This window comes from Puma concolor, chromosome B4 (genome assembly GCF_028749965.1).
Source record: "Puma concolor isolate L17-30 chromosome B4, mPumCon1.1.hap2, whole genome shotgun sequence".
NCBI classification, from domain to species: Eukaryota; Metazoa; Chordata; class Mammalia; order Carnivora; family Felidae; genus Puma; species Puma concolor.
In genome coordinates, this window is record NC_141673.1 from 95,052,045 (window position 1) to 95,073,427 (window position 21,383).

Consider the following 21,383-nt stretch of genomic DNA (forward strand, 5'->3'; position numbering starts at 1 on the left):
TTTTCTCAGAAGGTCTTTCATCTTCATTTATTACTTGCTCTTCTTCCTCAGGTTTGCTGTCCTTTTCATTAGTTTCTACTTCTGCTATAACAAAAATAAAAAAGGAAATCTTACTTACATTGGCATTCATAGCAGCTCATTGTAATTTACACTTTGGTATTAACTATCCTGTCAATAAACTTTTATAAAATCAGTCTTGGGGTGCCTGGGTGGCTCAGTCGGTTGAACGTCTGACTTTGGCTTGGGTCATGATCTCATAGTTTATGGGTTCGAGCCTTGCATCAGGCTCCGTGCTGACCGCTTGCTTAGAGCCTGGAGCCTGCTTCAGATTCTGTGTCTCCTTCTCTCTCTGCCCCTCCCCCGCTCATGCTTTGTCTCACTCTGTTTCTCAAAAATAAATAAATGTAAAAAAAAAATTGTTTTTTAATAAAATAAAATCGGTCTCAAATGTGACATTTTAGGAATAAAAAGAGAGCACAGAATGACCAAGTCCACTTTTAAAAGCTCTTAATGTGGAAGAAAATTCACACTATAGATTTTAAAACAAAGAATTGACTTAGTAATTTACTGTCGACGGCAGATTAATAAAATGTGAAAACTATTATAAAGCATTTAGACTCCATTACATTCAATTATTAAAACTAAAGTACTGTAGTAGTTGTGACAATTACAAAAAAAATTACAAAGTACTGGCAAATTCAAAACACCTAAAATTTTAATGAGACAAATTAAATCATTAAGTTATTTTAATGGATATGAGATAGTTTATAAAATGGAAATGGAAAAACTACCCTAAAGATAAAGAAAGCTTAATTTAATTGATACCAGTGCCAATAACTGAGTTAAGTGCATGACATACATTACTTCATATCCTTAGTATAATCCTATACATTATTTCTGCCATCATATAGATGAGAAAAGTCCAATGTACAAAAAGGTAAATTTTCATAAGGCATATAATAAAATATAACTAAAGAATGCTACCAAAAAATACTGCTAAAAATGTCTATACAATTGCATTATTAACACAAATAAAATCCCAGAGGTACCAGAAGGGTCTTTAGTAAATGAATCTATATCTCCTCAATTAACATAAACATCAAATGGGGGAGAAGAACAATTCACTAACATGTTTGGGTTTCTATTTTTCCTCCTTACATCACTGCAACTGGCTCCCCAGTGGTTTCAATAATGCATGGTGTTTCCTCATATTCTGCAACCAAAATTAAATAAGTAATCACAAGAAATATAGCATTATATAAAGATTTTGATATGGCATTTCTTCTCCAAACAGCAAAGTTTAAATCCCAACAACCTGATGGTAGAAGTCAAGGCTAAAATGACTGAAAAGACCTTTTAGGTGAAAACAGGATCATTGATGAACCTATTAATAAGACCCTTAAGAATATTTTTTTCACGCTAAGGTAAAACAATAAAGCTGTAAACCATGACTATAGTCAAAACAAAACAGTTAACAGAGCACATAAAGATTATTAAGACTATTTTTTTAAGTAAGCTCCATGCCCAACATGGGGCTTGAACTCATGACCCTGAGATCAAAAATCACATGCTCTACCCACTGAGCCAGCCAGGTGCCCCTACTAAACCAATTTATAAACTTTAAAATAAATTAAAAAAAATAAAAAGCATTAGAAAATTAACTCTCCATTTACTATGCTCATTGGAAATATCTTAAGATCTTATCCTTCAACTCCAGTTTCAATGAAATGAAAATTTGTTTTGCTCCCTTATAGATCACAAACTCATTACAAAGCATTATTTTCCTATATATAGTTTTCCAAATCCTCCTGATTTTAATACTGAGGGTGGTGATTCTTGAATTTCTTAGTACCCAGTTTCCAGAGACACAGAGTAGCTGGACTGCTTGAGATGAAAGTTTATAGAGTCTTTATTTTCCAAATTATGATACCACTCAAAAAACAAATTTCACTTTTATCAATAATGCCACATTTTGCTGATATGCTTTGTGAAGTTGAGAATCTTTATGTTTATTGGCTATTTGCATTTCCTTTTCTATAAATTGCCTGTTCATCAATGTCACTTCGCTAATAACAATTAGGAAGGGATGCTGGAAGATGAAAATCAAAATTCAACTAAAGAGTAATTAGGAAAAGGAAAATATAGTGTTAGCCTATTACTGTAACTTGAAGAACGGCTCTGAAAGAGAGGAAAAAGATGGAATAGGAGCTAGAGAAAAAAGAGTCCATAACGTAAGAGTGAATGGAAGACAAACTATTATGTGTACCTCCTCTACTGCTGCCTGAACTTTTCCAGAGAGAAATTTTTATTTTCCTAGCCTTCTTAATAAACAGATTATGATTTTAGTCATCTGGTAAACATCAGTTATCATACAGTACTATGCAACAATATGACAGTGTCTTCAGGCCTACTCAGTATATCTGCAATACTTTTTAGGTCTTTCTTTTACTATTGTAAAATTAAAATGGTTTTCTATTTGCTTTCTGGTATCTTTCATTATTTTTTGTTGCTGCTCATAGCCATCATAACTGCTATATTTAAGACAAATTTGCTAAAGTGCCTGAAATGACAGAGGTTTATATTTTCCTGTTAGTACAGCAAATAAACGTTAGTAGCTAGAGGGAAGAGCCAGAGTTCAGTACTTCAATTTATAACTCTGTTCTGAAAACATTAAAAATTAGTCAAGAATTGAAAAATGAAAGTAATACCTCAGAAGGTACAAAGCAACAAAAATGACATGTGCTACAGTCCCTCCTCATTTGCAGGGGCTATGTCCCAAGACCCCCAGTGAGGGTCTGAAACCATGGATAGAACTGAACCCTATACATTTTTTTCCTACACATACACACCTATGATAAAATTTAATTTATAAATCAGGTACAGGAGATTAACAACAGTAACTAAAAATAATTATAATAGCATACACTATTATATATAACATAATATATAGTATATAACATATATAATTATATATTGTATATAAGTATACATATATGTGTGTGTATATATATATATATATATATATATATATATATATATATATATATAATGGTCTCTCTCAAAATATCCTATTGTTGTGTACACAGTTCTTGTGATGATGTGAAATGATAAAATACCCATGTGATGAGAGGAAGTGAGGTGAAATATATATATATATAATTTTATATATATAATATATAGTATGCTATATATTATATATAATAGTAATAAATTATATAAATATGGTCTCTCTTGAAATATCTTATTGTTCTGCACACAGTTCTTGTGATGATGTGAAATGATAAAATACCTATGTGATGAGATGAAGTGAGGTGAATGACATAGGCATTACCATCTAGATTTCGAATACCCCTGACCCAGAAAGTCAATACTAAAGACAGTAAGTCAGAAGAAGAATCATCTGCTGCCAGACCATGGTTGACTGTGGGTAACTAAAACTGCAAAAACTGAAACCATGCAAAATGAAACCATTGATAAAAGGGGACTACTGTAACTACCATAACAGATTCCACTACCATGTAAAGAGAACAGAGCACAGTTTTAAGACCAATGAAGAAAATATACTTCAACGTACTATACACAAAATTTCCTTGGGGGATTGGGGAAGGGAAGACAGGAAATAAAAGTTTACTTATCAGCTAAGAAATTAAATCTATCACTACACTTACTCTGCTAATAGCACAAAATCAGATAAAAGTCTAAAAGTAAATAACCACATGGATGGCTTAATAGTCATGTCCTGGCATTTAACAGCATTGAGTGGGAAGGAGGGTTCCCAATATCAAGTCGTGACATAAAGGTAAAATGTATAAACTCATGAAATAATAATATGCAATTTGCTATGACTTTCTTATATAGTCTATCAAAAGGTGGTTTAAGGACTTGCCCTAATACCACCCTCTCTATAAACAGTTCTTACTGAATGAATGAGTTAAGGTCACCCTAAACATGGTTACTTATCTTTCCAAAATGTAAACCTCATCATATCATTCTCCTCTGCTTGAAATCATTCAATGGCTCCGCAGTACTGTTAGAATGTGTTAGCATTGTAACCAAGGTCTTCCATAATACACTTCTCTTATATTACCAATTATTCATTCACTCCACAAATATTCACTGAGCACTGACCCGAGCATTATTTTGACCTGATGACGGTGGCTCAGAGCAAGGGGGACAGTAGTGGATGATAACAGACTGGATTCTACATCTATTCTGAAGGTAGAGGCAACAGGATTTCCTGATGGACTGATGGGATATGGAATACAGAGAAAAACAAGAATGGCTCCAAGATTTTTGGCCTGAGCAAGTAGGATGGACATGCAATTAAGTGGGATTATCTTCACTAAAACCCTATATTATGCAGACAATGAAAGGAAAGTGCTTTCCTGAATACATTTATGTTTTTATAAAGTTACCCTTCTATAAACTCCCAGAATACCAATTTAACATTATTAACTGTATTCACAGCCTTTATTTAATGTCCTGTGATTGAATTCTTGTCTGCATCCTAAAGGCAAGTACTAAATTTTATCTTTAAATCCCCAGAACCAAGAAGAGCTTGGCCTGTCTCTCTAGACAGCTTTAATAAATGAATAAATACTCTTTGGAAATGAAGTCATCTTTTAATAACAAAAAAATCTCTACCTCCAAAAATTGGTATGATCTATTGGGGAAAAAAACATCCCCTGAGTCTCCTAGGCCTCTTTTTCTTCTTTTGAACAAACTAGAAACCAAATGCTGTGTTTAACGCTACAAGGTCACTCCTCTCACAGAGTTCTAAGGCAAAGAGAAGGACATAAAGGTATTCATGCCACTCTGAAAAGAACTGAGAAGTTTCAAACGGAAGTGATATTTGAGTTTGACCATGAAAGCAAAAATAGGATTTTTCTCATTCTTTCCTTTTTCTCTAGGAATAATAAAAGAGATGGAAAGATAGGCTTTGAACAAATTATGAAGCTTATATACTTACATATAAAGGGTTTGGAATTAACCTAAAAGTAACAGGGACCCAATGAAAGAGAAGAACAAAATCAAATAAAAGACTTAAGTTACAGAGAGATCATTCAGAAGATGCAGAGGAAGAGAGTAAGTTGGTAGAATCAAGAGGGCTCAGAAAGCAAACAGATGAAGCCTTTATCAAATAGATTATCAGGCTTCAAGGTTTCTGGATTTTAGCAATGGTGGTGTTGTTTTTCAGACAAAGAATACAAAAAATGGGAAAATTAATTGTAAAAGGTGATTTGTTATACTCGAAGCAAACAAATTAATCCACTCTAAGTTACTTGGTTGCTAAGTGATAGGAAAACCAATTGTTAGGACTTTGATCAATTATGTACTAACTTAAAACTGTTATCTCACAGTATTATATTGGTCCATCTCATCTCTTTATTCCTAGACAATAGGCCCCTTAAGGGCAAGAGCCATATTTTCCCATTATTTTACCTCCCTTCTTGTCACTTCACATAATATTGCTCTCAGAGTAGATACTTTGTAAATCTAAATTCTGTTAAGAATCTATGAAGTTAAGAGATCATTCCAGTCACCATCGTTCTCAACTTTCTCAGCAACTAAAAAAAATTTTTAACTTTGTAAAACTGCTTTATTAAGCAGTTTATCAAACCTAATCAAAATCTTTATAAAACTTAAGTAATATGCTAACCTGGAGAGCATGTTTCATTTTGTGGTACAACTTCAGACTCCTCTTTTTCACCAGAAATATCCTCCTCATCAGAAAGGACCAAAAAGGCTTCTTTTGGCAAACTCTCACTACTTTCTTGTTTGGATGGTGAACCAAAAGAACCTTCCATCTTCTCTTCCAAATCTGGATTTGTCTCATCAATTGGAAGAAGAGAAGTTTTAGAAAAGCAAGTAAGTTCATCCTCGGCAGGTGCAAGCTTTTCCAAAATAGGAATAATTTCATCTGTCTCCATAGAATCTGTGTTTTCCAAGATAATCTCATTTTTCTCATCTTTTGTAACATTTTCACTAATGGTTTCTGAAAGGTCTGCAGAATTTTCATTTTCATTTTTTTCACTTTGGTCAATTTCCATACTGCTAGATATAGCCTCCTCTCCAAGAGCAGGTTCTGTGACAGTATCTTCCTTTACCTTCTTTTCATTTTCAGGAGGTAGATCTGAACAAATAACTGTATCATCTGTTTCTAGAGTTTCTTCATCGCCATCAACATTATTATCAGCCTTATTTTTCTCGTCAAATGAGAAAATTTGGTCTAACTTTTCATCATCACTATTTTTCTCAAGAAAATCACCACCTTTATTGCTACTAGGCTCTGTAATGTCAGTTTCAGGAACAGATTCACAAACTGGTACAGAACTTGGTTCAAAGGTAGGATCAAAGGCTGATTCAGAAGTCAGTTCATCAGAAGTGGGTTCGTCAGAGGGCAGATCACCAGAAGCTGGATCACCAGAGGCTGGATCACCAGAAGCCGGATCACTAGAGGCTGGATCATCAGAGGCCAGGGCTTCAGAGGACAGATCACCAGAGGCTGAATCATCAGAGGCCGGATCACTAGACACTGGCTCAGCAGAGACTGATTCACCAGGGACTGATTCACCAGAGACCAAGTCACCAGAGAATGGTTCACTGGAGACTGTTTCACCAGAGACTATTCCACCAGAGGTGGGATCGCCAGAGGTGAGATCACCAGAGGTGGGATCACCAGAAGTGGGATCGCCACAGGCAGGATCACCAGAGGTTAGTACTTCAGAGGCCAGATCTTCAGGGGCTGAGTCTCCAGCAGCTGGATCTCCCATAGCCAGATCACCAGAGGCTGGCTCATCAGAAGATGGTTCAGCAGCCAGTTTACAGACTAGTTCAGGAGCTATATTATTAGGAGACAAAGGTTCATGCTTTAAGTCATCATCCTGCTTATTTTTTACATTAACATTTAAGGTACAGGAGGTTTCTTTCCATTCTGATTTACTTTTTTCAGGGTCAAAACAAAGCTCTTCAATGCCATTCACCTCCTCCTTGTCAATAATATAATCCATATTTTCCAAAGGTGAAGTTGGGTCCAAATCTCCATTTTCATGGTTGCCATTTAATAGCTTGACATCAGCTTTCAACAGTTCCTCTTTGACCTTGTACACTGCTTCAAGCTGCTGACGATCACTCACTCTCATTGTTTTTCGAGCCTTGAAGACTTTTTTCTGAGGTTCTTCTATACTATCCATTTTGAATCTTTAAAAAGAGAAAGAAAGAAAGTTTAATAATGAAAACAGAAACCACCTAATCATAAGACAAATTGCAAATTGATCTTATAAGCAAGCAGCCTTTCATGTAATTTTGAAATAATGATATACAAAGCATAATAATCCCTGCTGTGTTAATTTTCGTATTAATTGGATTTATGTAATATAAAATTGATGACAGGTACAGTCCATAGAAGATCAATTATTAAGAAGCATTAGGAAAAAAAAATGACTTGCTTTTTTGGGGGGACAGCAAAAGAGGAGGTCTTTGGAGCCACCCCTGGAGCTGGAACTGTCATGTTCCCTCCTCTTCCACTTTCCATTGCAAACAATAATGACCATTCATACCATTAAAAAAAAAAAAAGTAAAAGAAAAAAGTGACTAGTTTCTAGTTTTAATTCTTAGTAAGCTAATGGATTCAGAGTCTGGAGGAGATACATTAGCATAAAAAAAGTAAATGCAGTAAAAAAGTAGATGGAAAAAGAAAAGTGTAAGAGAATGAAAGCAGAGGAATGGGAAAGAGGTACAAAGATAAGGAAAAAGAGAAGAGAACTAAGGAACACAGGAGGAAAGATTACATTTGCAACCAGGCATATCTAGATTAACAGTACTATAAACATATTTACAAGAGATTATCATCAAAAATTTGCTAAGACAACTCACACAATAGGAAATATTTATAAATCATATATTTGCAAATATGTATCTAAGAGACTTGCATCTAAAAAATACTAAATACTATTACAACTGAATAACAACAAAAGTAACCCAACTTAAAAATGGACAAAAGGAACTGAATAAACATTTCTCTAAAAGACATATAAATTGATGAGGTGCCTGGGTAGCTTGGTGGGTTAAGCGTCAGACTGCGCCTCAGGTCATGATCTCACGGTCCATGGGTTTGAGACCCGCATCGGGCTCTGTGCTGACAGCTCGGAACCTGGAGCCTGCTTCTGATTCTGCGTCTCCCTCTCTCTCTCTGCCCCACCCCCACTCACTCTCTGTCTCTCAAAAAATAAACTAAATAAACATTAAAACTTAAAAAATTAATTAATTAATTAATTAAAGACATACAAATTGCCAATAGACAAACTGCCAATAAGCACTAAAAATGAAAAAATGCTCAATGTTATTAGTCATCAGAGAAATGTAAATCAAACTTCAATGACATAACACTTCACACATAGCAGGATGGCTATGAGAATAACAAGTATAGGTAAGAAGCAAACAAACTGAAACCCTCACACAATGCTGGTGGGATTATAAAATGGTATAGCTGCTTTGGAAAACAGTCTGGCAGTTCCACATCATGTTAAACATTAATTGTTAATTTTCTATCTTTCCTCTTTTGTAATACACATAAAGCTATAAATTTCCCTTTTAACGTTGCTTTAGCTGCATCTCATATTTTGATGTGTCATATTTTCATTGTTGCTCTGTTAAAATATTCTCTAATTTCCACTGTGACTTATTATTTCACGTGAGTTTCTCTAAAAGTAGTTAGAAGTTTCTTTAAAAAGTAATATGACTATGTGAAACTCCTTAAAAAAATACGAAGTTGGTCTCATACTAAAAAAAACATCAAGCAATGTAGATTATGAGTCATGAAGCATTATGGCTTTATTCAGGCCCAACCAAGGTGTCCATTTGATAAAAAATTAGAACCCTAAGCCCCAATACCTCAGAATGTGACCTTATTTAGATACTTTTTCAGAGGTAATCAAGTTAAAATAAGGTCATTAGGTGGGCCCTAATGATTGGTATCCTTATAAAAAGGGGAAATTTTCGATACAGATACACATACAGAGAGCCATGTAAAAATTGGAGTTAAGCTGTCACAAATCACAGGTAGGAGAGACGTCTGGAATAGATCCTTCTTTAATTCCTAGTTCCTGCAGGGCCCTGGATCACCTTGATTTCAGACTTCTAGCCTCAGAACTATGAGACTATAAATTCCCTATTTAACAAAAGGGGGAAAAAAGAAACTTCAAGGAATGTGATTCACTGCAAAAACAGAATAGTGAAAATAAACACCAGATCATCAACAGACACAGACCATTCATTTGACAAAATTCAACACTGACTCAAAATTAAAATTCTCAGTGGCTCAGTTGGTTGAGCGTCTGACTTCAGCTCAGGTCATGATCTCGCAGTCCGTGAGTTTAAGCCCCGCGTCAGGCTCTGGGCTGATGGCTCAGAGCCTGGAGCCTGCTTCCGATTCTGTGTCTCCCTCTCTCTCTCTGCCCCTCCCCGTTCATGCTCTGTCTCTCTCTGTTTCAAAAATAAATAAATGTTAAAAAAAAATTTTTTTTAAATAAAAAAAATTAAAATTCCCAAAAAACTTAGAAGAAAACAAATATAAGTTATCTCTGTTTCCGATTCTGTGTCTCCCTCTCTCTCTGCCCCTCCCCCGTTCATGCTCTATCTCTCTCTGTCCCAAAAAAAATAAATAAACGTTGGAAAAAAAAAAAAAACACCCTACAGATATCATAAGTAACGGTGAAATAAGATCAGAACCAAAACAAGGATGTTCTCTAATACCATTTGTATGTTAACATCTAGCCAGTGCAGTAAGGCAAGCAAGAAAGAGTGCAAGGACTCGGTCCTGGAGAAAACAATGTAACCAGTTTCCAACGGAATAAAACAGAAGTCTTTTAAGGACTAAGATATACAGGAAGCAAGAATATTGCTTTCATACTGTATATTCATTTATCATCACCATTACCTGTAGGAATGATGGTAAGATACACTTGCTTTAGCTGGAGAGGGAGAAAAAAGCAGCCTCTGACATCTGGGAACTTACCTGACACTTACAACTAGATCTCATTATTATAAATTGACTTGATGCTTACAGCTAAGCCATGTTGTTCTCCTTCTGTACATAAAATCACCCAAATTAGACAAGGTCACTGTGCAACCCATGAAATATCAAACCTCTCCCTCTCTGAGAGTGATGCCTAATTTTTTTTTATCAACACTGTGCAACCTCTCCCTCTAAATGAGTGATGCCTAATTTTTTTTAATTACATCTTTATCCTAACTGTAGTCTGTCCTCCCTACAGAGATTTATTGAGATAACCAAGCATAGAATTGCCCCCACTTTTTTTTTTAACTTTTTTTAATGTTTATTTATTTTTGAGAGAGAGGGAGAGACAGAGAGCATGAGCAGGGGAGGGTCAGAGAGTGGGAGACACAGAATCAAAGCAGGCTCCAGGCTCTGAGCTGTCAGCACACAGCTGGGAGCGGGGCTTGAACCCTCAGACTGCAAGATCATGACCTGAGCCGAAGTCAGACACTTAACTGATTGAGCCACTCAGGCGCCCCAAATTGCCTCCACTTTTTGACAGCACCCAATCCAGAGTAAGGCTCTATTTCCTCAAACTCGCCCCCAAATAACCCAATCTCTACTACACTAAACCCAAATCCTATACTAGGTTTTTTTCTAATATCCCTTACCGATGTGCCTCACAGTTTCCCCAAGGATGAGCATTCTCCCTCACTGCAACAAGTAATAAATCCAACTTGTTCAATTACAGGTCTGATTCTGGTGTTCTATAGTTCTTCTGGCTGAAAGGCATAAAACAATGGCCTAGCCTATCTGCCAGAGGTCAATACAGCTTGAAAACCTACCACTTTTATTACAGTACTTCTAGATTGTGGTACGTTCTGCATTCATTTGTTCACTTTAAGCCAATTACTTATAATGTATTTCCTAGTCTTCCTAGACTTTTAATTATGGAACTCAGTAAAACTATTCAGGAAAATTACCTTTCAATTGAACAGAAGCTTTACTGCAAAATTATCATAGGCACTATTTTAAGGGTTATTCATTACAGTCTAACATTAAAACTTCAAGTTTTTTCCCCACCCACTATACATTCCGAACTCATACTAACTGGAAATTTTTCTGCAAAGAAGATACAATGCAAATTTTGTAATCACTTTTTCTTGCTGACTTCAAAGACAGAAAATAATTAAATTTATAACCTAAGGAGTATGGTTACTTTTTAAATATTTTTAGACCTGAGCTGCAATTCTTTTGGACTCTGACCTCATAATATCCACATTTGTCAGCTGTTACATGGATACCTGACAGTTATTGCGAGTTGCATTAAAAGCAAGCATTCCTCTAAAAAAATGTGTATTTTCATAATTTTCAATAACCCCACTAAGAACATGAATTCTGCAGACAGAAGACATGGATTTGAATTCCAGCTCTCCCATGTGCTTACTATGTGACACAGGGCAAGTTTCCTAACATTGGTTTCAGCAATCTTAAAAAGGGCGTATCATTATCAGTACCTGCCACAGAGGTTGTAGTCATGATTAAATGAGATTCCATACATTAAGAACTTAGTAATTGTCTATGTATATACACAGTGTTTTTAGGCATAAACTAGAGAATCTGAGACAAATTTCTCAAATACTTCTGTTATTTTGTATATAGGTGAGAAATCCAACATGCAAACATTACATTTAAATTGCCACCACCAAATAACATTTAATAAAAATAAGTACACTCCACGCAAGCTGGCTTTTTACCAATTAAGTTGTCATTCAATTCAGTAATAATATAGTACTGTACAAAGAATTACAAAATAACTACCATCTATACCCACAAGGGAGCACACTACAGCCATTTACCAGATATTTTATGGGTTCTAAGTATAACGAAAAATAGACAAAGCATAAGGAAGTAGCATGAACCAGTTCAAACTAGTTCAACCATATCTGTGTAAACCAATCAGCAATAACTTTTTAAAAACGTATTTTGCATAAGCAAAGTATATTTAAGAAAGATACACATTTGAAAAGAGTGTGTTACCTGCAAACAAGTCTCCATGGCTGTACTACCAGAAGAATACATTTCTAAGGATCAGTTTAAATACCGTCATCTGGAATTGAAATGCCATTCACAAAACTATTCTACAAAAGAAAAACTACTTTTTTTAGATTGCAACACTAGAATCATGAAGCTTTCATATGCCTGTAATTCATTTTCACAGGAAAAATCATTTATATTTTACAGTAGAAAATGCCTGCCATATCTAGAAGTAAATGTGTAAAACATGAACTTTCTCTAGGAAATACTTTTTTCATGAAGAAGAGAGTCAAAAACTGTTTTTAGGTCTCTATTCTTTATATTCAGACAGGAAAATACTGTCATTAATAAAATATTTTTCTAATGCATTAAAAAGGGCTTCACCTTTACCAGAGGAATTAATAATTAAATAACCAAGAGGGTATGTTACCTGCAAATAAGTATCTATAGCTTGGAATTTTTTTTTCAAATTTTGGGTAAATTATTTTTAAGGAAAGGCCAATAAGCCTCTTATTTTTTTAAGTGAAAACGTTATTCTCTTCTCTGCTTCGTCCCCCCCTCTACCTACAACTTTTACCCTTTTTTCTAGCAAAGAGATCATAGCTATGAAACAACAAAGGGAAGTATTACCAAAAGCTGTAATGTCTTAGCCTACAATCTGCCTGCTCAAAAAGCTCAAGAATTTAAGTGGCTGTTCAAGAGCTGCTTACAAACTCAGCCAATCAGTAGCCAGCATTCTGATTCCTGCCCAGCAACAGGAGACAGACAATAAGGTCAGGGAAACATAGTTAAAACCTGGATCCGAAATATGTTAGTGAGGTTCTTTATCTAATATAAGTAATCTAGAACATAAATGCATATAAAATCTAAATCTATACAATACATATTAAATATATAACATAAATAAATAAAAATATACACCTTTCATGCTATTTTAATTTATCTTCCTTTAAATACCCCTGAATGTTTCCAGAAATATAAATCAATTCCCTAACTGGAGAATGAGTCAAACATGGACCATACATAACAAGAATATACTTCTCTCCCCATAAGTAAGAATCTGTAAAATTCAAATGTAAATTTCTTTTTTAAAACAATCCACAATCCTTAATATTTATAAAGCATTTATAACTAAAAATTCAGCAGAACCTTAAATCCAAATGACAAGATTATTTTCATACCTACCTATCACTATTGTTATAGATCTGACTCCAAAAATTAATAGTATTTTGGACCCAAAGGTTTACTACAGATAGCATCATCAAGTGCTTTGTTGTCTACTGCACTGAACTGACTCAGTTTGATTCACCTAATGAAATTAAAATGTCTGACTCCTGACAACCTATATTAAGTGTTGTAAGTACAACTACTACATCTTTTTCTCCTTAACTGCCTTTCACAGCATGTTATGAGCTCTCCCCTTTTGTTTTGTTTTTTTTTTTTGAGCTCTCCCCTTTTGAAGCAATAAAGCAAATGTGTGGATTACAACAGTAAATATTCATGTAAATTGAAGGGGAATTTTTCGTATACTATATCATTCTGCAGTCCTTTAAACATAAAATTATAAAATAAAAATAGGTAATCTGTCATCTGAATATATTTTTTTCTCAAATTAACCACTTATCAGATTTTCTTAGTAAACAAGTTTTAAAAATAAACCTCATTTTTTTTTCTCCTTCAGTTCCAGATGAACCTTGTAATTTTTCAAACATACCCAAGAGGGAGCTTGCTGCAGCCATACTCTTAGTTTATATAATCTCCCCATAGAAAAAAAATAAATCAGCAGCTGCTTCAGTGCTTCCTTGTGTGAGAGAACCGAAATTCACTGCCTGATTGGCTCAAAGCCATAGTTGTCTAAAACCAATCAGACATCAGTATCACAAACCTTGCCCAGCAACAAGGGAAGCAGATGAGGGCAAGTACTCTACCAAGAATCCAAAGGCTGTGAAAATAAAGGTGAACGATTATAGTGAAACATATTCGATGAAACTGAAATATACTCATAATATACTCCCAGATTTATTGTTTGAATAAGAGGTCTCCTGTAGGGTTTTTCTGATGAATACACAAGGGCCTGTACTACTGCTTTCCAAGAACAGTTAACAAAACAATAGGAATACCTGGATTGTTAAATCAAAACATATGCATACATACACAAACACTATCCTAATTCAAAGTTATGGATACCTGATGAAGTGTACTTAAAATAAAACTTAGCAGCAACTTGTAAAATGTGAAGCAAAGCCATTTAAGCAGACTTGACATTTCTATCTTTGACGTAACACTCCAAGTGCATTCATGCTGTTAACTGATGTTACTATAACATTAATCTGAATACTGAGATGCTGGGAACAATTTTATTCAAATTTGAGTTTTCATTAAATGGACTAAATAAATATTGGCCAACAGGACTAATAATGGCTTATTCTTACATAATCACTTTATGCTCATGATTCCTAGCCTCTTTAGAAACACAATTCTGCCACTTGATTCCCTGAGAACCCACTCTCAACTGAGAAGTGCATGATTTTATTTCACACTCCCAAATTTAGTTGAGAATTCCGCAACAGTCCTGAAAATAAAATCATAAAGAATATTCAGGGTGTTACACAATAAATGTATAAATCTGCTTTACTGTTTACTGTCCATTAATGAGACTGGTAAAACTGATAATGCAATGGTTCATCCACTTTAATACTTATCTGTACAAATTTAGTATAAAGAACTTTCTAAATTTTTAGCTTTTTTTTATAAATTTTTTTGTTTTTTGCATTTTATTTTATTTTTGAGAGACAGAATGCGAGTGAGGGAAGGGCAGAGAGAGAGGGAGACACAGAATCTGAAGCAGGCTCCAGACTCTGAGCCACCAGCACAGAGCCCGATATGGGGCTCAAACCCATGAACCGGGAGATCATGACCTGAGCCAAAGTCAGATGCTTAACCAACTGAGCCACCCAGACACCCCTAAATTTTTATCTTAAATAATGGATATCTTTTCATTTCTGTTAATTATTTTTCTAAAACTTCAGTAGAACTACTTTCACTACTTCTGTTTAAAATCCCACATCATCACACTTCCATATTCTCTTGCTTTCTGTAGGCTCTCTCTCCCAGTCACTCACAAAGCCCTGGCAATATTTACTTGAAGATCCAGAATCTCCCACAGTTCACAATTTTTCAGTTCTATGCTATCGTTCTTCTCTTAATTTCATAAAACACATTCAATAGCTATCCTACTATCTTTAAAAAAATATTAGTTGCTGAAATCTGTTATCTAATACTCGTTCAGTAAAGTATCAAGTGATCACAATATTTGACACCTCAACAAAGAATCCCTTCTGCCTGTCATCAACCTACTGATATTAGCTGGAGTATCAAAATGTAGAATGAAATATCCGAAATTAAATTTTTAAAAAATAATCAACAACAAAGGAAACAGGGAGTTTGGTTTACCAACAATTCTTTGGGAAAAGTAGGATCAAATCATGTTCTTGAAATTTTGGTCACATCAAAACCAGACTGGTCACTAACTTGTTGCATTTACTGCTATGTTTTCAGAAATTCTAGGGTAGTCTACATGAAAAAAATGCAAGATACCCTAAAATCACTTTTCCAAGTGTATTTTTGGGATCATTCTGTTATATAGGCAAATTAAAACTGACTGACCTGATCTAACAAATGCAATTTTAAAATACACTTATCAAGTTACACTCCCTTAGGAAATTAGCCAGTTATCCTATCCCCCAGGGCCCTATTTACTAGCTTGTCCTACTCACCAAATTCTACCACCTATGCAGATAATGAGTAAAGTTACATAAGTCCATGTAATAATTTCTTCAGGAATTTAAACCAGTTGTCCAAATGTATTTTTCATAGTTTGCTGGGTGAACTAAAACACCCAGGATGATTTATGAGAAGGTGAAAAACGTAAATTCTTCAAATGTCAGGAAACAGCTCTAACTTTTCTTATTGACCAAACCTAAGAAGAAAGAGTGAAAAGCTTACTTTCTGTATCAGCCACCTTTCACTAAATAATACTGCAACAATACTTCCACCCCTAAAATCTTATTGGCTAATAACATTCTTCATCTTTCTAGGTCATAGGCTGAAGGAGTGGCACCCCCACCCCAAATCTAGGTCTTGTGGCAAAGGGAAAAGACTACGATGACAGAACAATACAATACACCAGGATCTTAAAGCTATTTCTTAGACATAGTACACATCACTCTCACTCACAGTCTATTGGTTAAAGCCAAGTTACACATTAAAGGCGTGGAGAAGTAAAAAGCAACCACTGGGAAATACTTCATGCCACGTGACAAAAGGCATAGATATATATCATCTTCTTACAAGAAGCTTAGAAGAAGAAAGAATAATGGTGAAATATTATATAATCTACCAACTTTAAAAATACGTATTTATAATCACTTCTCAGCCTTTTGGCTAAGATCAAGTGTAGCATCTGTTCTTATCAGTTTAAAAATACATAATTATAGAGGTGCCTGGTGGCGCAATTGGTTAAGCATCTGACTCTTGCTTTCGGCTCAGGTCATGATCTCACAGCTCATGAGTTCGAGCCCTGCATAGGGGTCTGCACTGATGGCATGGAGCCTGCTTGGGATTCTGTCTCTCCTTCTCTCTGCCCCTCCCCTGCTTGTGTGTGTGTGTGTGTGTGTGTTCTCTCTCTCTCTCTCTCTCTCTCTCTCTCTCTCAAAATAAATAAATAAACTTAAAGAATATATGCATAATTATAAAAAGCTTGGCCTACCCAGGATTTCTAAACTAACAAAACTGGGTCCCCTCAATGTTTGTTCTAACATTAGCAGAACAATCAACATAGGATAAATCACCCTAACTCTCTAGATTTCAGGTTGCTCAACTGTAAAAACAAAGATCAGACCAGATGCTTGCTAAGTTCCATTCTAACTCAAATTTTATATTATTTTACAAATGTCTAGCAATACTGATTGCGTTTATAATTCAGTGTTCATTATAAAATACTGTGAACATGCAATAAGACATAAATTCTGAGATAATGACCATGTGTGTACCCACCATCCAGATAAGAAATAAAACAACTAGAAATAGAAAACAAAGCCCTTTGTATGGCTACCAGATAGCATGCTCCTCCTTTCCCATCCCCAACTCCTTAACACAAAGATAAGCATAATCTTGAGTTTCATATTTATTATTTTTAGGCATGCCTTATACTACTTTTTCTATATTATAAATTCCCCTTTTTGTTAACAAAACAATTTAAAGAGAGAAAAAGAAACTGACACTTATCAAGGGACAATTATATGTCAGACACTACACCAAGTCATATTCTTTTCTCATTTATTTGACAACTTATATGACATTCACCTTAATATATGATCTAAATGAATACATTAATAACCATGCTGCTATCACACATTCCTTTACACAGTACGAATTTTAGCTTGGCAAGGTCAACCAGATACCCAATTCAGTACCAAGTTGTTTTCATTGGCACAGATGCCCTTCTTATACATTTCATCCTTTAAATTTTGCTACCATGGGCTGCTCTATTGTATCAAAATGTTAAGTAATAAATAAACGACAGGTGACCCTTGAATAACACAGATTTGAACTGCATGGGTCCACTCATAGGCAAAAAGTTTTAAGGTACAGTACTGTAAATTTATTTTCTTTTCCTTATAATTTTCTACTATTTCCTTTTCTCTAGCTTACTTTACTGTAAGAATACAGTACATGATACATATAACATACAAAATGTGCTAACTGCATGCTAGCAGAAAGGCTTCCAGTCAACAGTAGACTATTAGTACTTAAGTTTTGGGAGAGTTAAAAGTTACATGCAGATTTTTGACTACATTAGGGATTAGCACCACATTGTTCAAGAGTAAACTATACATGATGTTTGCCACAATCTTCTTCTCTATCTGTTTGAAAATGAAGAAGTCATTTAATATAATTCCTAAAGCCTAACCACACAGTAAATGCAATCTGATAGTAGACTTAATTTTACCAACCTACAGACTGGTTCTTATATTAGCTACAACAGTATTATCAGCACAGTACTAAATATTTAGTTATCTTTTAAAAGTAACTTATCTACAAGCCATCTTAGCAAATGATAGAATTCACTCTACAAACAATAAGGGAATTTCCTCAACCTTCTAAGGGGAATTTAGGAAAAACCCACAACTAACACCTACTCAACAGTGAAAGACAGCTTTTGCCCTAAGATCAGGAACAAGACAAAATGTTTGCTCTTACCACTTCTATTCAGCAATAAGTAGAGGTTCTGGCCTGGGCAAGTAAGCAAGAAAATGAAATAAAGGTTATCCAACTTGAAAAGAACAAAGTAGGGGCGCCTGGGTGGCTCAGTCGGTTAAGCGTCCAACTTCAGCCAGGTCACGATCTCGCGGTCTGTGGGTTCGAGCCCCGCGTCGGGCTCTGGGCTGATGGCTCAGAGCCTGGAGCCTGTTTCCGATTCTGTGTCTCCCTCTCTCTCTGCCCCTCCCCCGTTCATGCTCTGTCTCTCTCTGTCACAAAAATAAATAAACGTTAAAAAAAAAAAAAAAAAATTAAAAAAAAAAATAAAAGAACAAAGTAAAGCTATCTCTATTTGCAATGACACAATCTTATATACGGAAAAATGTAAGGAATCCACTAAAAAATTATTAGAATTGGTAAATGAGTTTAGAAGGTCGCAAGACACAAGATCAATATATAAAATCTATTGTATTTCTATACCGTTGCAATGAACATTTTGAAAGTAAAATTTAAAAAACAATTCAATTTATAATAGCATCAAAAATAAAAAATTTAACAAAAAGAAGTACAAAACTTTATTCTCTGAAAAACTATAAAACATTGTAGAGGAAATTAAAGATCAAAATAAACACTAAGACAATGTATATTCCTGAATTAAAGACTTAATATTAAAATGTCAACATTCAAAACTGATCTGATTCATTGTAATCCCTATCAAAATCCTAGCCATCTTCTTTGCAGAAACTGACAAGGTGATCCAAAAATTCATATAGAAATGCAAGGGACCCAAAATAGCCAAAACAATCTTGAAAAAAAAAAAAACAACATAGAAAAACTCACTCTTGATATTTTCAAAGCTTAGTACAAGCTACAGTAATACTATCAGTGTAGTACTACTAGCAAAAAGGACAGACATATAAATCAATGGAATAGAACTCCAAGTCAAGAAATAAATCTTCACATTTATGGTCAACTGATTTTTGACAAGGGTGCCAAGACCATTCAATGAGGAAAGAACAGTATTTTCAACAAATAGTATGGGGATAATTCGATAGCCACATGCAAAAGAATGAATTTGGAGCCCCCTATTCTCATGCCATATATAAAAAAATTTAACTCCAAATGGCTCAAAGACCTAAATTAAAAAAAAAAAAAAATTTAATGGTATTTATTTATTTTGAGAGAGAGAGAGAGTGAGCATGCACACACAAGAGAGCAGGGGAGGGGCAGAAAGGGAGGGAGAGAATTCCAAGCAGGTTCCACATTGTCAGTGCAGAGCCCAATGAGACGCTCTCTGTGAGACCATGACCTGGGCCAAAATCAAGAGTCAGACTTAAATTTAAGAGCTGAAAGTTTTAAATCTTAAAAGAAAACTTAGATATAAATCTATAAAATCTTAGAATAGGCAATGGTTTCTTATATATGACCCAAAAAAAACAAGCAATGAAAGAAAATAAAACAGATTAACTGGACTGGACTTCATCAAAATGCAAAAACTTTTATGCTGCAGAGGACACATCAAGAAAGTGAACCAACAACTCAACTCACCCAATGGGAGGAAATGTCTGCCAATAATGTACCTGATAAGATACTTGTATCTACTAGAACATACAAAAAAAAAGTTACAACTCAATAATAAAAAACAACCCAATTTAACAAAAAGCAAAGGACTTGATATTTCTCCAAAGATACACCAATAAACAATAAACATGAAAAGAGGTGCAATTTCATTAGTCATCAGAGAAATGCAAATCAAAGTCACAATGAAATAACATGTTACACATATCAGAATGGATAATCAAAAAGAAAGAAAATCACAAGTGTTAGCCAAGATGTAGAGAAATTGGAAGCCTCATACAATGCTGATGGAACTGTAAAATGAAGCAGCTGATTTCCAAAACAGTCTGGCAGTTCTTCAACATATTAAAACATTGAGTTTCCATAAGATCTAGCAATTCCACTCCTAGCTATATACCCAAAAGAAATAAAAACATATGTCCATGCACAAACCTATACACAAATGTTCATAGAAATGCTATTCATAATAGCCAAGAAGTAACTATTCATAATAGCCAAAATAACTCAAATACCTACTAACTGATAGATAAATAAAATGTGGTATATCCATACAATGGAATATTATTTGGCTATTAAAAAAGAAATGAAGTACTGATATCAATGTTACAGTATGAATGAATCTTGAAAACATGCTGAGTAAAAGAAGCCTGTCAGAAAAGGCTACATTATTGAATGATTCCATTTACATGAAATGTCCAGAACAGGCAAATCTGTAATGACAGAAAGCACATTATTGGTTGTCTAGGGTTGGGGGATTGGAGAGAAAATGAAAAATGGCTGCTAAAGGTGGGTACAAGGCTTCTTTTGGGGACAATAAAAATGTTCTAAAACTAATTGTGGTAATGGTTACAAACTCTATAAATATTTTTAAAACCACTGAGCTGTACACTTTATACAGGTGAATTGTACATGAATTACATCTCAAACCTGTCCTTTGAAAAAATATATAGCAGAACTATACTTAATTTTTTGTTTTTGTTTTTGTTTTACCTAACAACCCCCTATTACTGGGTCACACTTTCAACATAGACAAAACAACTATACCAAAAGAACTGAATGTTCAGTTATACTTTAGGGAGTTTACATTTCTAAGTTTATCTATAATCATAACAGCGATGAAAGGCAATGTACATAAAATAACAACATCCATATTCTCCTATGTGCTAACCTTAAATAAGCCTGTTATTCTTTTCCTTTGTCCTAAATGGAACAATTCTTTAGTATGCTTATCTCACAGGATGATAATAATGGGCATGAGATACTCATAAAGGATTAAAAAAAATTTATCATCAAAAAGAAAGAAAACAATACTGAGCATCATACAGATAAACACTCCATGTAAGTACATTAACAAAATCTTCTACACATGGAAAATTACCAAAAGGACTCGAAAGTCTTAAGTAAAACAGAGGCAATGCTTGTATTATTAACTGGCACTATAACCAAAAAATCTTATATGTAATTAATACTGATGAATTTGTTTTAAAATGAGGTATACTTACTGAACTTT

General features: G+C 34.5%; 1 protein-coding gene, 1 non-coding gene and 1 pseudogene across 5 annotated transcripts in view; 1 reads left to right on the forward strand and 2 right to left on the reverse strand.

The window, feature by feature from the left end:
- Nucleotides 1-21,383, reverse strand: part of ATF7IP (activating transcription factor 7 interacting protein) — a 124,788-nt gene that overhangs the window by 63,813 nt on the left and 39,592 nt on the right. For 3 of the 4 annotated variants that reach the window (XM_025930107.2, XM_086714018.1, XM_086714021.1), the window contains exons 2-3: nucleotides 5,660-7,200; nucleotides 1-84 (exon numbers count right to left, since the gene is read on the reverse strand). In XM_025930107.2, coding sequence (XP_025785892.2) covers nucleotides 1-84; nucleotides 5,660-7,193 — 1,618 coding nt within the window. In that variant the 5' untranslated portion in view covers nucleotides 7,194-7,200. The remainder of the gene's footprint in view (nucleotides 85-5,659; nucleotides 7,201-21,383) is intronic. The other variant, XM_086714019.1, reaches the window with a different exon arrangement.
- Nucleotides 1,522-1,594, reverse strand: TRNAK-UUU (transfer RNA lysine (anticodon UUU)). Its single transcript has one exon. It is a non-coding gene; the product is annotated as a tRNA-Lys (tRNA).
- On the forward strand, nucleotides 16,458-16,620 carry LOC112868055 (U2 spliceosomal RNA; annotated as a pseudogene).